The 14,249-nt window shown below is 39.4% G+C and overlaps 1 protein-coding gene across 25 annotated transcripts in view; it reads right to left on the bottom strand.

Annotated features, from left to right (window-relative positions):
- The window catches only part of LOC101172063 (LIM domain only protein 7), a 28,422-nt gene extending 14,618 nt beyond the window's left edge, over positions 1–13,804 (bottom strand). For 13 of the 25 annotated variants that reach the window (XM_023953398.2, XM_023953400.2, XM_023953403.2 and 10 more), the window contains exons 1-10: positions 13,650–13,804; positions 13,375–13,452; positions 11,100–11,170; positions 9,645–9,714; positions 8,675–8,781; positions 6,794–6,824; positions 3,110–3,223; positions 2,858–3,020; positions 2,186–2,236; positions 1,618–1,768 (exon numbers count right to left, since the gene is read on the bottom strand). In XM_023953398.2, coding sequence (XP_023809166.1) covers positions 1,618–1,768; positions 2,186–2,236; positions 2,858–3,020; positions 3,110–3,223; positions 6,794–6,824; positions 8,675–8,781; positions 9,645–9,714; positions 11,100–11,170; positions 13,375–13,452; positions 13,650–13,733 — 920 coding nt within the window. In that variant the 5' untranslated portion in view covers positions 13,734–13,804. Of the gene's footprint in view, positions 1–1,617; positions 1,769–1,889; positions 2,022–2,185; positions 2,237–2,857; positions 3,021–3,109; positions 3,224–6,793; positions 6,825–8,674; positions 8,782–9,644; positions 9,715–11,099; positions 11,171–13,374; positions 13,453–13,649 lie in introns of those variants that run through there. The other 12 variants (XM_078945144.1, XM_078945145.1, XM_078945158.1 and 9 more) reach the window with 3 other exon arrangements.
- Positions 13,805–14,249: the final 445 nt, after the last annotated feature.

Genomic DNA, 14,249 nt, shown 5'->3' with positions numbered 1-14,249 from the left:
GGTGGTTATAAACAGTTACACGCAGGGCTGCACGATATGAGGAAATCTCATGAGTTGCGACATTATTAATCGATATTGCGATGATGATATAACTTGCAATACCTGAATAGCAAAAGAAGCAAAAACAATGTCCATTTCGCTGCAACTGTTGAATTGAAATAAGAGTCAACATAACTTACATTCAAAATGACCCTCGTCTACATAGGAGGTGAACATCTAACATAAAAGGAGTCCATCCGATTGGTAAAATGCATATTAATTTATTTGATTGGTTAAACACTTCAAGCTGCCATAAGATTGTTTTACTACATTTAAGGTAACCATTTATCGCACTTTTCAACAACTTTTGTGATTTGCTTGATATCGTGATAACGATAAATTTGCGATTTATTGTGTAGGCCTACTTACATGGTACCATTAGTCCTCAAAGTTTGCTTAGGAAGGTTACATCACATGATGCAGTCTAGCTTTTTGCTCCATTGTTGCAGTCTCAGACCACAAGCACAAAACAATTCTGAAAGACTTTCCAACAAGAAAAAACCATAACAAACTAAATCAAAGCCGTCTAAAATGTAAAAAAAAAAAATGTAAAATTTATTTTATCTAAGCTAAATTACAAAAAGACTATAAAAGAGAAACTTACTAATAAGAAAAACTGTAAAATAAAGTTTGCGATTACAGTTTAACTCAGTTGATTTAAACACAATTTGGTTATCTGTAACTGTATTTTACTAATTACTATACTATTTATATTTTTTCAAAATTGGATTTCTATTTTAAAAACGGACAGATTCTATCATAAATAAAATCAAAAGGCTGGTACACGGGGGAAAAAAAAAAAAAAAAAAAAACATTTACCAAGATTCCAACCCCATAGCAGCTTTTAATTCAGAATACTAAACAAACCAGCAAAACAGGAACAAAACTAACTTAAATTTTTGTTTCTACTTCTGAATGACGAAACGTAAACAATATGTTTTACAAGACTTTCCTTTGCAGGTATGAAGTTAAAGCAATTAGGCAAACAAAGCTGCAAATTTGTGAGCATCCCAGAAGGCATTTTATACCTAAACAATGAGCTCACAAATTTGCATAGTAAAGCATTACAGCATGACTAGAGATGACAACTACAAGATAATTTTAGTCAATTTCCAGTTGAAAATTTCCAAATGAGCTCCAAAAGAGTGTAATATATTGGGGCAGGCTAAAGAGAAAAGCCATCATTTCTATTAAAACACATAAGGGCAGATCTGACAACATGGAGAATTCCTAGATATATCACCAGTGTCAGTGAATATATGCAAGACCCTGTTAAAGATGAAAATCCTAAATTGTTCAGATATTTAGTTTAAACAATGCAGATGAAGGATTTAACGTGTCCAAAAAAGAATGCCAATGTTTAGAACAACTGATTTGAAGAAATAGTTTAAGGCATTCAAAAATGTGGGTTTCCCACATAAACTTAGTGTCTTAATGCTTCCAATTACATCTGAAAATATAGAATACAGTGCAAAAAAAAGGAATACTCGAAGAAAAAAATGAATGCAGACAGCCTTTGATAAGCAGGTTAGGAGCATTGCCCTTCTTTAATGTGGCAGCAAACACTTTTTTCTTTACCTGGGGAGTGGACTGACACTGCTTCTCGCATTATCGTCCCGTACTTGTTTTTTTCGGAGTGGTGTTGGGATGTAGCCTTTGTTTCTGTTCGCTGAAGACTGCCTGTCCTCCATTCTGTACACCTGCTCAGATTCGGCGTCACTTCCACAACCTTGAGACGGCAGAGACGAAACAAAAAGAAAAGGATCATCCGCTTGAAAGAAATTGTCTTCTGAAGCAAAAACAGTCAAGGTTGAAATGGAATCTGTAAAATAGAGGGGGAAAAAAATAACCTTTGCTGAATGACAGCGAGAGTCGAGCCTTTGGGACGCTTTAAGTCAACAATAAGCCCTCTCAGCTAACACATACTTTTGCCACCGCTTTGTGGAACTTGTCACATTCTATTACTGAGCAGCCACTAGCAGACTGATGACAAACTGAGGTAAAAGGATCAAGAGGTGAGATATCTTGTTACTTGAGCATAAATAGCTTCAATATGCTTAAGTTTCTCTGATATATAGTTGCAGATAAATATTTTGTGGAGTTTATCAAAATTTCTACACTCAATTTGATATTATTCCAACTTTACCTTGTTGTAATGCCCGAGTATAACCATAAGATGGGAGAAATTCCCCAAACACTACAGAGAAACAAAAGGAGGACATTAGGGGTAACAAGTATTTGTAAAATGTTTTCATATCTGAGAATATTGTGCACACAAATGTCAGTGTGGAACTCTCCAAAACAATGACATCCACTTCTGTTTTAGCAATAAAGCTATGGTTTCACAAAGCAGTTACCTGAGAGTACCACAAATATTTAATGCTACCGTCACACGGTCCAAAACTGATTTTAACCTTACCTGCACCTTTGTATTCAATCTTACAGCATCCTTTTATCTTAACCTGACCTGCCCTGTGTCTTTTAGTACTTGTACTTTAGTACTCTTTGTTATTTCTGTACTTTTCCATCTATGTTTTTGCAAGGTACTACTATTGCATACTATGAGTGCCTCTCGATTGACATTCCAAGCATTTCATGCCATTGTTGACCTTTTTGATAATTGCATATGACAAATACACTCAACCAAACCTCACAAGTATGTTTTCAACTGCAGAGGCTTTAAGTTCAGGGCATTGAATGGTACTTTTGCATTTCAAGTGCTCATTTTCTCAAGTTGTGTGGAATGCACGACAACAACATCAAGGGATTCAGAATATACAACCTATTTACGAGAACAGTGAGCAGAGGAAACATGCACCTTCATCATTTTGGGAAACGCAAGTTTGCAGAAACTCAATATGTTCCACTGAGTTCCCTCTTAAGAGACTTGGTGTTACGCGCCGACGTTCCTCCCTCTCCAACTCATGACGCTCTCTGTGTCCTTCATCTTTCCCCAGCACATTACTCCCATCTTCTAGAGTCTAAAATTTAGAGTACAAAGTTGAAATTGATTAAAAAATATGTGTGTTAAAAAAAATACAATGTTCAAAAGGTAAGAAAGAGTGGTCACCTTGGACAAAGCCAACCCCAGCAGTCCTTCAAAAGCTTTAAAATTAAGCTGAGGACCACTGTGGAACAAGTCCAGCTGAGCCTTGCGACCCAACCAGTAGATTGTAATCAAAACCTGAGAAAAAGAGTAGAAACGTTTGCCAACAGGGATGCAGTTTTAACCACCTTGGTCTTTGTTAGTGAAACATCAAATAGGCTGCATTTACACTGCATGGTTCAAGTGACTCAATTCCGGTTTTTTCCTCTCATGTTGCACAGATCGGATATGACCGGTGAACGTGTAAGCAGGACAAAAAGCGCATGGATTCCAATTTTCTCAGATCGGATAGAGGCCTCATTCATATGTGGAATTAAATCGGATACAAATTGGATTTCTGCACTTGCGTGTGCCATGTAAGCAGACAAATCGGATATTCCCCAGTAAATGCGAGTCGTAGGTCAGTGACGTCAACTCAGGACACCACCAACTGAGATCACATGACTCACTGAAGTGCTTTTGTGGGCTGGTTTTGCTGTTCGAGGACAGCTGGAGCCCCATCAGTGCGTTACCTTTCAGCCTCAGGCTTCAGACTGTAGTCAGAAACAGCTGTTATTTCCGGTCCGGTCCCGGTCGGGACGCAAACTAAAGAAGCGGGACACCGTTGCTCTGGAACAGGCTAGAAGCCATTTATTTCTTTGCTTGGATCAAACTGTTCGGACAGCACAACGTCTGCAATCACTTCCTTGTTCAAATTTCAGAGAGAGCACATAAGCCGGCCGAACAGCCCTCCTTTTTCCTCTGCTGCGCATCCCCTCTCGTCCGCCTGCCTCATCCTGGAGCGCCCAAGGCAACGCCTCTTTTTTTTTTTTTGTTTTAACTTGTCCTGTCCAACAGCTAGGCAGGCAGATGAGAGCTGAGGGCCTCTTGTGTTGGACATATTTTATTTTAACAAGAGGGGTTATTAATCTTCAGACAAACCGAAGGTATGTCTGAATAAACCCCTTTTGTAATTGGACCGGACGGAAAAGGAAAGAGGGGAAGAAGAGAGAGGGACGTTAGAGAGAGGGGGGGTAGGAGGGTGATAATAGGAGGGGAAGGGGGGTAAGACCATGAAGCAGCATAAAGCAACAAGTTTACTGGTTGTTAATCATTATGGTAAGGTTCAAATGTAGTACAAAAAGGGCGGGGCCTATCCACACACACACTCAAATGTTATAAACACACCTGCTAGCTGCAAAAATGTCCACCTGTCGACATGTACACAAAACAGATAGTGTTCACACGTATACTTATGCCTTAAAACAAACTAGTGTGAAATATTTCAGTCATTCAATCATGCAAACTGTTAGTGCAAAGGTGAGCTAACACCTGTGCTCAGGTGAGTGTTTATGTTCTTCTAAAATGGATGGTGGAACGTGACAAGAAGGAGGGAGAGTGCCCAGCCATCCCCACCCCAAGACCCCCACCGCAGCAGCAGTGGCAGCCGAAATCCCCCCAACGCCACACGGGAACCGGCAGGGAACAACCGCCGCCCGGGCGACCAAGCCCGCCACCCAGGCCAGGGCCAGCAGGACCGCAGCAAGGCCCCCAGAGCCAGAGAGCAGGGAGGCACGGAGGGAAAGAGAGCGCCGCCCCAGCCCAACCAGGAGAGCAGCCCCCCCGCCGCGCCGGGAGCGGCCAACGCAGGGCCCCACCGGAGAAGGACGCCCACAGCCCCAGACGAGCACCCCACCACCACCCAGGAGTTCCGGGCATCCCCCCGCCCCCACCCCAGGTACGAGCCAGGACCCCCCAAGGGAGACCCGCTCCGCACTCCAGGCAGCCATCCGCCCGGCCCACGGTTGGTCCAGGGAGGAGCAAGGCAGGGGCAACGCCTCTTTCCGTTGCTGCGTTGCCTCCATGACAAACGCAGTCATACAAAATAAACACAACAAACCCTCATAAAAGAAAAAAAGAACAAACCATATGGCCCAAATCTGCCTCCTACAACTAGTTGAGGGCCCTGCTGGCCTTGAAAGATGGAAACCTTTTGAAGCATAACCTCTTTAAAGCAAAGTAAAAAAAGTTTTTTCCCATTCTTCCATAAAACATGACTCTTTTCAAACAGACAGGCAGCAAAGCAAGTACAGGCCACCAAGAACTTTGATATGAAGAGGAATGTAGTGGAAAAAAACTATCAATTCTTGAAAGCCTTTTGGATTAAAAGCAAAACATCTTCAACTGCAAAAAAACTAAGTTCTAAACCTATATCTATCTCTCTCTCTCTCTGTTATGGAATCATCCTGGATGAATCAGAATCTTTACAGATGTATAAAGAGGAACAGATAATTGACCTTTCACCCCAAACATGACTCAATGTACAAGAATTGCTTCTTTTCAATACATTTAATTTTTTTTTCTATTTTGGCTCAACCTTGGACTTCAAACTACTAAAGACAGGTGAAATCATCATTCCAATCACCATAGACAAACCGCTAAAAAGCAAACCAATGTCATAGCATTAAACAAATCTTTCCAATTAAAACAAAACTTTTCAATTAAAAACAAATTAGGCTATAGACAAAAAAGCCCATGGCCATGTGGTTTGAAAAAGATAATTTTAGGGATTTCAAAATGTTTAAGTAAAGCTAAACCCGTGTGGGTCAGATCACATCTAAACCCGGGTGGGTCGGATCACATCTAAACCCGGGTGGGTCGGATCACATCTAAACCCGGGTGGGTCGGATCACATCTAAACCCGGGTGGGTCGGATCACATCTAAACCCGGGTGGGTCGGATCACATCTAAACCTGTGTGGGTCAGATCACATCTAAACCCGGGTGGGTCAGATCACATCTAAACCCGGGTGGGTCAGATCACATCTAAACCCGGGTGGGTCAGATCACATCTAAACCCGGGTGGGTCAGATCACATCTAAACCCGGGTGGGTCAGATCACATCTAAACCCGTGTGGGTCAGATCACATCTAAACCCGGGTGGGTCAGATCACATCTAAACCCGTGTGGGTCAGATCACATCTAAACCCGTGTGGGTCAGATCACATCTAAACCCGGGTGGGTCAGATCACATCTTTCAGGAAGTGGATTTCTGGATTTAACCACTTTCTACACAAAGCAATGACAGTATAATCAGGATGCTACAAAAATATATTTTTACACAAAACAACTTGTGGCCCTGTCTGTTCAATAAAGACTGTGGGTTTGTTGATCCTCAATTTAGAATAACTTTTACTTAGATCCAGAAGCCCTTCTCAATCCTCCTCCATTTAACTTTATTTTTTCCAGATAAACACTGAATGACAAGTGGCTCCTCTTTAAATTTGTTAAGCTAGTTGGAAAACATGGACAAAACCGTAGATTTAATTGAACTCCTATTGACCTTAATTGGTAATTAAAAGAAAAATGCAACACTCAAACAGTTCAAAGAGGGGTTGTTCTGACAAAGCCTCATTACCAAGAGCAACTTGTCAGCTGTTGTGTGGCTCAAATGAGTCTTTTGGGATAAACAACCTCATAACCGTGAAACATGTGAGATGCCATCAGCACATAAAGGCATATTTATATGAAACATCCCACGTTCACATATCCCATGTTGAAAAAGAACAAAAACACCTGAAAACTTGTCACAGGTCATCATTTATGCATGTATGAACATACATTTATGGTATGCTGTTTATAGGTTAAGAAGGAAAATAAACAAACTTACATTTTTTAGTCGTCTCCTGCTTTCCTCATGCCTGAAACAAATATTCATAGAGGAAATGATGCAGTTTAAAATATTAATTTACATCACGAGGGCATTAATAAATACGAGGGTTGAAATAGAGTATATTGCTGTTGGAAAAGAAAGCAGGTCGGAAACACACACAAAAAAATGAAAATCTTAATCTATCTCATTTGCCAACTTTCCACTAATCAGCTACTTATCAGGTTTTATAGACAGGCATAAGCCATCAGCTCACATAAAGGAAGGGGTTGTCAGGCAGAGTTTATAACTTTGCCCATGCAAAGTAGCTGCTTTCAGTCACCTTATTCTATAGATGAGTGTCCATTTATCTCAATTTGCTCATTATAACCATACAAGTCATTTTCAAACCGATCAGCATAACACATTAATCCAGTTTTATTTTTTATTCTTTTGGAAAACTGACTAAACTGATTAAAAAAGTGCCCCAAAAGACTTTTTGTCTTTAAAAAAACAAACAAACACATTCCCAGTGGTGTTTTAATTATGATTATGAAGTTTTTAACTAAAATCCCACAGCCTAAATGTATTAAAAAGCCATTTTTCATCATTATCTGGAGCCACTGTTTCCAAAATCTCCTCTTCATGGGCGTGGCCATTGATGTTGAGATGAGTACCCCCGCCCTTCACCCCCCATTTCTGTAAACTGTGTCTTGTGCAAGTGAAGACCTCCACACAATGGGAGGGGGGGAGACAAACGACACAGACTGAGTCTCTTGTCAAAAGTTTATCTTTAGCGATAAATAGCTAAAAGTGACATTTTTGGTTCCAAATCGACACTTTTTGAACAATATGCAGAATACCAAAACAAATGTACCAGACCCTGCTGTTTAGTAAAATTACACAGGAAAAAGAACTTTGATAAGGCCATGAAAAAGCTTTGAATTACGTTTTAATTTAGACTCCATTGCACCAGCAAGCAGCTCTGGCTGTGGCTGAGAACTGATTTGATGCTAGCACATGCAGATTGTTGAATTCATTTGCACAGCAAATAAAATGAAAGGCCAGAAAGAAAGTGAATATTTGCACTTAATTTCCCAAATAAGTGCGACATGGACCCAGAGGAAGGGTTAAGTTTAGGATTACGGGTTACGGTTAAGGTACGTTCACACTGAAAGCTATTTGCATGCAAGAGGTAGCCAGTTTTTATGTTAAATCAATGGTACGGATGTCACCTCAGGTCCTGCGGCGCGATTTTGCTTAGTGACAGCGGGTAGAAAACGCATCCGATATGGAGGATCTATCCTATAGTTCCCCTCCTGAACTCTCATCATTTACATAACCCACTGTATCCCTTTCATGGTAGCAGGGTTTTCTGCAACCTGTCCCGGCTGCTGTGGGGCGAAGGCAGGAACACCCTGGACAGTCTGTCACAGGACCCATAGAGCTGGAGCGATCGCGATCACTAACCATCAAAATTCCTGCCCACCCACCCACAGCTCCTCAAAACAAGTTCACCATGATCAGATGGAGGAAAGCAAACCTACTGCTTGCTGGGAAGCCAAGGTGATTCACAAATGTGCCCGTTTCTGTGTTTTAGTCTTTATCTTGTCACTTTTTCATGACTTTGATGCTGTCTGCAGCACTCGTGCTTCACTCCGGTTCAAATAACTTTAAGTCACATTTCACACAGTGGGTCAAGAGCATGTCTTACACAATGGATGAATATAAATTCTCTAAGATTACAATAAAAACTGTTGATCTGAAAATCAAACCCAGACAGCCAAAGCTAGGACTGCTACTCCCATCAGACCAACAAGATATATTCCTCGGCCTAACTTTTATGTCTAATTAGGAAAGAAAAGCAGTGTTTTAGCACACACTGTAACAAAAAAGCTTTACCTGAGTGTCACTCGAGTGGACAGATCCTGCAGGTCACCCGGATGAAACAGCTGAGATTCATTAAGTCCTAGTTTCCCACAGGCCTTTAGAAAAACATTCACATTATCCTGCAGAGGAAGTAAAACACTTTATTCTCTCCTTTTAGTAAAACGTGACATTGAAAGACAAAAGTTGCATGATGCAGCCATGAGAATCACTTTGATTCTGTAGAAAATATTTGGCCAACTATATTGAAAGCAGACAAGATCATTAATATTTTTATAAAAAAATTGAATTCTCAGTTTCTTTGGGTTAATCATCTCAGGCCTGATTGCTTAGCCATTTGTTTTGTTGCAAGACAAACCTCAATTTAGAGGGAAACAGTAAAATTCTGTAGTAAGTTAAGCATTCGTGTCAAGAAAACTTAATTGAAATTATGACAAAAACATACAAAATTCCAACTTTCATTTTTCCATTTAAATTACTATGCAACATGTAAGATTTCCTGCACTGGTTATCCAACCCCTTTTGAGTCATTTCTTAGATTGAAACATGTATACTGTGGCTCATTGCCAGCCCTCTGCTACAACGGCATCCCACGCCTCACATAGCACCACTTCTGTGTCCCTTGCTGCTCCACAGCCGTTTAATAGCTGCTAATGGTGGTTGAAATTAAACCCCTTGCTTTGGGAAATTTTGGCATTTATGCTTAGATGGCCTTACAGGAACTCAGCCTGAAACCTATAAAAAAAAAAAAAAAGAAGTCTCCCCATTTGCATGGATGTTCAATAAAACTTTACATATTCAGCTGTTTGATAATCCCACTCAGATGCAGTCTCTCTCTCTCTCTTTTTTTTTTTTGAAATGGCACATGAAGCATCAAGAGGAAACCATGGTGGCTGCAAACACTTCCTGTCTAGCAGGTACTTTTAGCATTCTCGCACTGGTAGATATTGTGCCAGATGTCTGAGGTGCGATGTCTGTCACTCACCAGACCAGCAATAGGAGTTGAAAGTCTGTTCATTCTCTTGATGATGCCTGGTTTCAACTGGTTTATCAAGCTTTTAGAGAAAAAAGAAAAAGAAAAAAGGTTTAATATAACTCCAAAAACTATATTTGTACAGGTTGGATTCCAAAAATAATGAAATCTTTGATTTTAGCATGAACACACAACTGTTCTAAATTTAACAGTAGGGGGGAAACACATGACATTCAACTGGACAGTTCTTCCAAGACATTGGTGACTGGATTTATATCAACTCCTCTAAAATAAAAAGCAGTCTGAATAGTAATTTAGAGAGTAGGTTAAGAAAAAAAAAAAAACCTTTAGTGGTTGCAGATAATTCTCATGACAGCGCATCTTTTTCCTGCAACTGGTGTCCTAAACATGTTGTGTTGCATCACATTTCTTAGAATCTGCAGTAGCAGAAGTGCAAGGAGTGAAACGTGCAAGTAGTTTCCCCGTGAAGAATTGAACAACGTGGTGAATTTACAGCTGACAAATGGAGACGGGGATGAAGGGGAAAGTCTGCACAGGTTTGTATAGTCGGAAGCCAGCTGATAAAAGCTATTTAGAAGAAAAAGAACCTGTGTTGTTTTCAAGGATAAAGTTTCTGCAGAGCAGCAGTAGTTCAGCAGAAATTGCTACAAGAACATGTTAAAAACACCAAAACTGTTTTCATTGGAGTGAGACTTTAAGTAAAAGATTTTACTGTAAATAAAAGGCCTACAAGCTCAAATATCACAAATAAAACTGGCATTTCAATTTATGGTGTATATTAAAGTACACCTTATTCCAGCTAAACTAATAAGAAAAATAATGGCAACATGATATTCAGGGTAGAGTTTGAATATGGGTGTGCATGGCCAGTGCCGAAAAATTTGAAACGGGCATGCGGCATATTTTTTCAAGGATTTTGAGAATCTTCATTATATTTGTAACTCTGGTCAATTACAGAGCAGTAAAAATATAAATGTGATCAAAACTGAGCTAAATACAATTGCGATGGAATATTTCTTATAAGAAAACAACAATGTAAACAAACAATGTAAAAAGGTGTGTGTGTGTGTGTGTGTGTGTGAGTGCGTGCAAGGACCGACAGGGACATAGGTGTTGAAAATCAACATGTCACTGCTTCTAGTAGAGTATTTCTTAAACAAAAATGAAAGATTTGTCATGAAAAACAAACTTTACTCCATAAATGTCTCATCTGTGTAACTATGAAGCTTCTCACTTACTCTGAAATCCTCATCAATTCTTTAACAAAGGTGAGCAGTGAGTTCGATCTCTAAAAACTAGATCTACGCAGGACTTCTAACTAGCTTAAGGCATTTTCTGCAAACACTTTTCCAATGACAATAAATCAGAGGCTGCCGTGTTCAAACAGTTTATATTTTGTTATGGCAAGACTCTTTAAAAGATAAAATAAAATAAAATTTAACTCACTCGCAGAGTAGAATACCATTCTCCAAGGCAGCACGAAAGTCACTGCATCCAAAGCTTTTTCCAGTCACTTCCTTATAAAAAAAAAAAAAGAAAAAAAAAGAAAAAGAAAAGTCAGTATATTATTAAGGTTGCACCAAGTTAGAAGCAGAGACGACCCATGCGAGTCAATTTAATTGACAATTATATACATAGATCCCACTTTTTTTTATGGCAAGGACAGAAAAACGGCCACCCATTATTCTGTGTAACAAGATGCTTTTAAGATGTCAACTTTTCTAAGAACAATCAACATGAAGACAAAAAAAATAACGAGAGTTAACATTGATATTGAAGAGAAAAATAAAATAAGAATCTAAAATTAGACGGCCTGGTAAATAAATATCAAATGCTTGAATAGCAGTACCAGTGTTTTGATTTAATTAGTCCTGCAACATTTTATGAAGGCTCCAGGAGTTCATAAACAGCATCACTGTCACTGCTTCAGTGCTAAATCTGCTGGCAAAAATGAAAGAAAAACACCACCTTCCCACACACACAACACAAACACTCCCTGTTCAAGTTAATTAAAGTGATTAAGTCCAAACCTTGACTGGTGCGTATGTATGCACAAAAATTTGCCAAACAAATCAACAATGTTTGCTTTTTTATAACATTCAGACAAAAATAAATAAATAAAAAAATCGAACTAACCTAAAGCAATATTTGTGCATTTTTAAAAAGCCGTCACTTTAGAAAGCAGTGAGAGCAGGGAAACTTGTAATGAGGCCTCTATAACGAAGAGGGGGCCTCATAAGGCTTTTCTTCTCACTAATTACACCCCCCTCCCCCCTAAGAATCCACTGTCACATAACGTTTTTAGTCCAACTCGGCAATAGATTGAGTGGATGATGTGGGTTCAAAGGATGGAACCATGATGCGGCATGGTGGCATTTTCTCCGACGCAGATCCTCAATCAGACGCCCGTCAGAGAAGAAATGGTAAATGGCGTATACTTATATAGCGCCTTTCGACCTACAAGGACAAAGCGCTTTACAGTCACAGACCCATTCACCCAGTCACACACACTGGTGGCCGCTCCGCTGCCAAACACAGACGCCCGCCTACCACCAGAGGCAAGGTGGGGTTCACTGTCTTGCCTAAGGACACTTTGACTCATGGGCATGCAAGGCGGGAATCGAACCTGCAATATTACAATCATGGGTCGACCGCCCTACCGCTGCACCACAGCCGCTCCCATGGTGCATGCTCTCAAGTCGTGTCAAACGAAAGGAGTTTTGAAAAATGTCAAATGTGTGGCTTGTGAATCACAAGTTGAGTGCCAAATGATTGGTACATATGGGCCTAGAAAGCTATTTTAAACCAGTTATTAGAATTCACAATTGGAAATAATTGCTGATTAATTTATGCGATTAAAGACTACTGTATTTTACCTTTTTTTTTTTAAATAATTTTGACAAATTTACATAGAAACATTTTTGGTTTTAAGAAAAAGATCAAGATGAATCTACTCCATGCTTTGCCTCAAACGTTCAACTTTTGCAATATTTCAGTACTCTAATGTAGCACGCTGTGTGTGTGTGTGTTATATTATATATATATATATATATATATATATATATATATATATATATATATATATATATATATATATATATAAAAATCTACTTCCTGTAGCTTGCAATTTTATTTTTAAATGTATATGTGCTGTCTTATCTCAATGATTTGTTGAAATGCAAGTGATCACTGGGACCATCCAAATTTAAAGGGTCATTCTTGTCTCTACAGTGAGAGTCTCCTGTTCCTTTTTCTAAACCACATCCTCCTCCACATTGAAACATGAAGCCCACCTACCTGCTGTGCTGCATTTAGGTGCAAACAGCCCACATATACACTTTCTTATATTGTTTTACACCCAGCAGACATGCACTAAAAAGAGAAATCCCACAGTGCTGGTGTGCATCATTTGCATTTTCCTAATTTCTTTTAGATAGCAGGCAATTATTTGGTTTGTATTCATTTGAATTTCTTCACAGCCTCACTCGTCTTGCATTCAAATATTTTTGCTTTATCCGGAAAAACAGCAGAGCGCTTCTAGATAAGGAGACCTGTGTAAGTCTTATCAAGATGTGTTGCGTTTAGGTGTTCAAATGTCTGAAAAGTCTTTAAGTTAGAAAGTTAAACCTAAAACACACAAAGTTGAAATTGATGTCGCCATATGATCATGATCATCATGTCCGCAATTGGTGTGGAGGAAAGGTGGATGTGGTGAAATAACCTCAATCCAGCGTTGAGCCTCGCTGAACGCGTCCGCACAGCTGATACTGGTCTGCTGGCGCCACTCCATCCTAACGTGCTTTAAAAAAAAAACACCCAAAAAAGTCTAATTCATTGACAAAAAAACAACATTTCATTTATTTAACTTATATTTTGGAAACTAAAAGCCGCCTTCGCGCCAAAACGTGCTTAAGTGTATCAAAATTGTAGAATAACTGCTAACAAACAGAAAAAAGTGCAGACATTAGTGGGTAAATGAACCGTGTTGGCGCTCACCTTGACCTCTACTGCTCGTCTGCCAAGCTGCTCTGACCGACTGACATCACAGGACCTGCTGCGCACGTGAAGATTACCTTCCATCACTGACAGCTTCCCCTAATGGGTCGCGCGGTCAAAACGGCCCCGCCCACTTCGACCCCAAGCAAACTTTTTGATGAGGAAGTTCAGCAGGTCGGCAGAAGGCGGGATAGCGCCCCTAGCGGACAAAGGTATGCAGTCAAAACTTATGACAAAAATGTTTTGTGAACTATAAACGATTAAAAATGTCAAGGCTGTAACATTTATGCATATGTATGATAAAAGATCAAATGTTAGCAATTTATTTCCATCTGTTTTGAAAAAGAAAAGTTTTGACAAGGCTCCTTTAGTTTCGCTCTTTCTTGCATCATATATTTGAAAATTGTTGCTTAGACTTTAATGGTTATTTACACAAGTTGAAAGAATACAAATAAATATTTACTCAAAATGTGCAGCAGACGTTTAGGAAAAAGTAAAAATAAAAGTGAGTTTAAAAGTACTTTTAGTCGTATTTGACTTTCACAGTTTTAACTTAAACATTTTTATACAGTAAATATGAAGTACTTTTTACAGTTTTCG

Source organism: Oryzias latipes, chromosome 3 (assembly GCF_053564925.1).
Source record: "Oryzias latipes strain Hd-rR chromosome 3, Olatipes_Hd-rR_3.1".
NCBI lineage: Eukaryota > Metazoa > Chordata > Actinopteri > Beloniformes > Adrianichthyidae > Oryzias > Oryzias latipes.
This window is presented reverse-complemented; position numbering and strand designations above follow the sequence as displayed.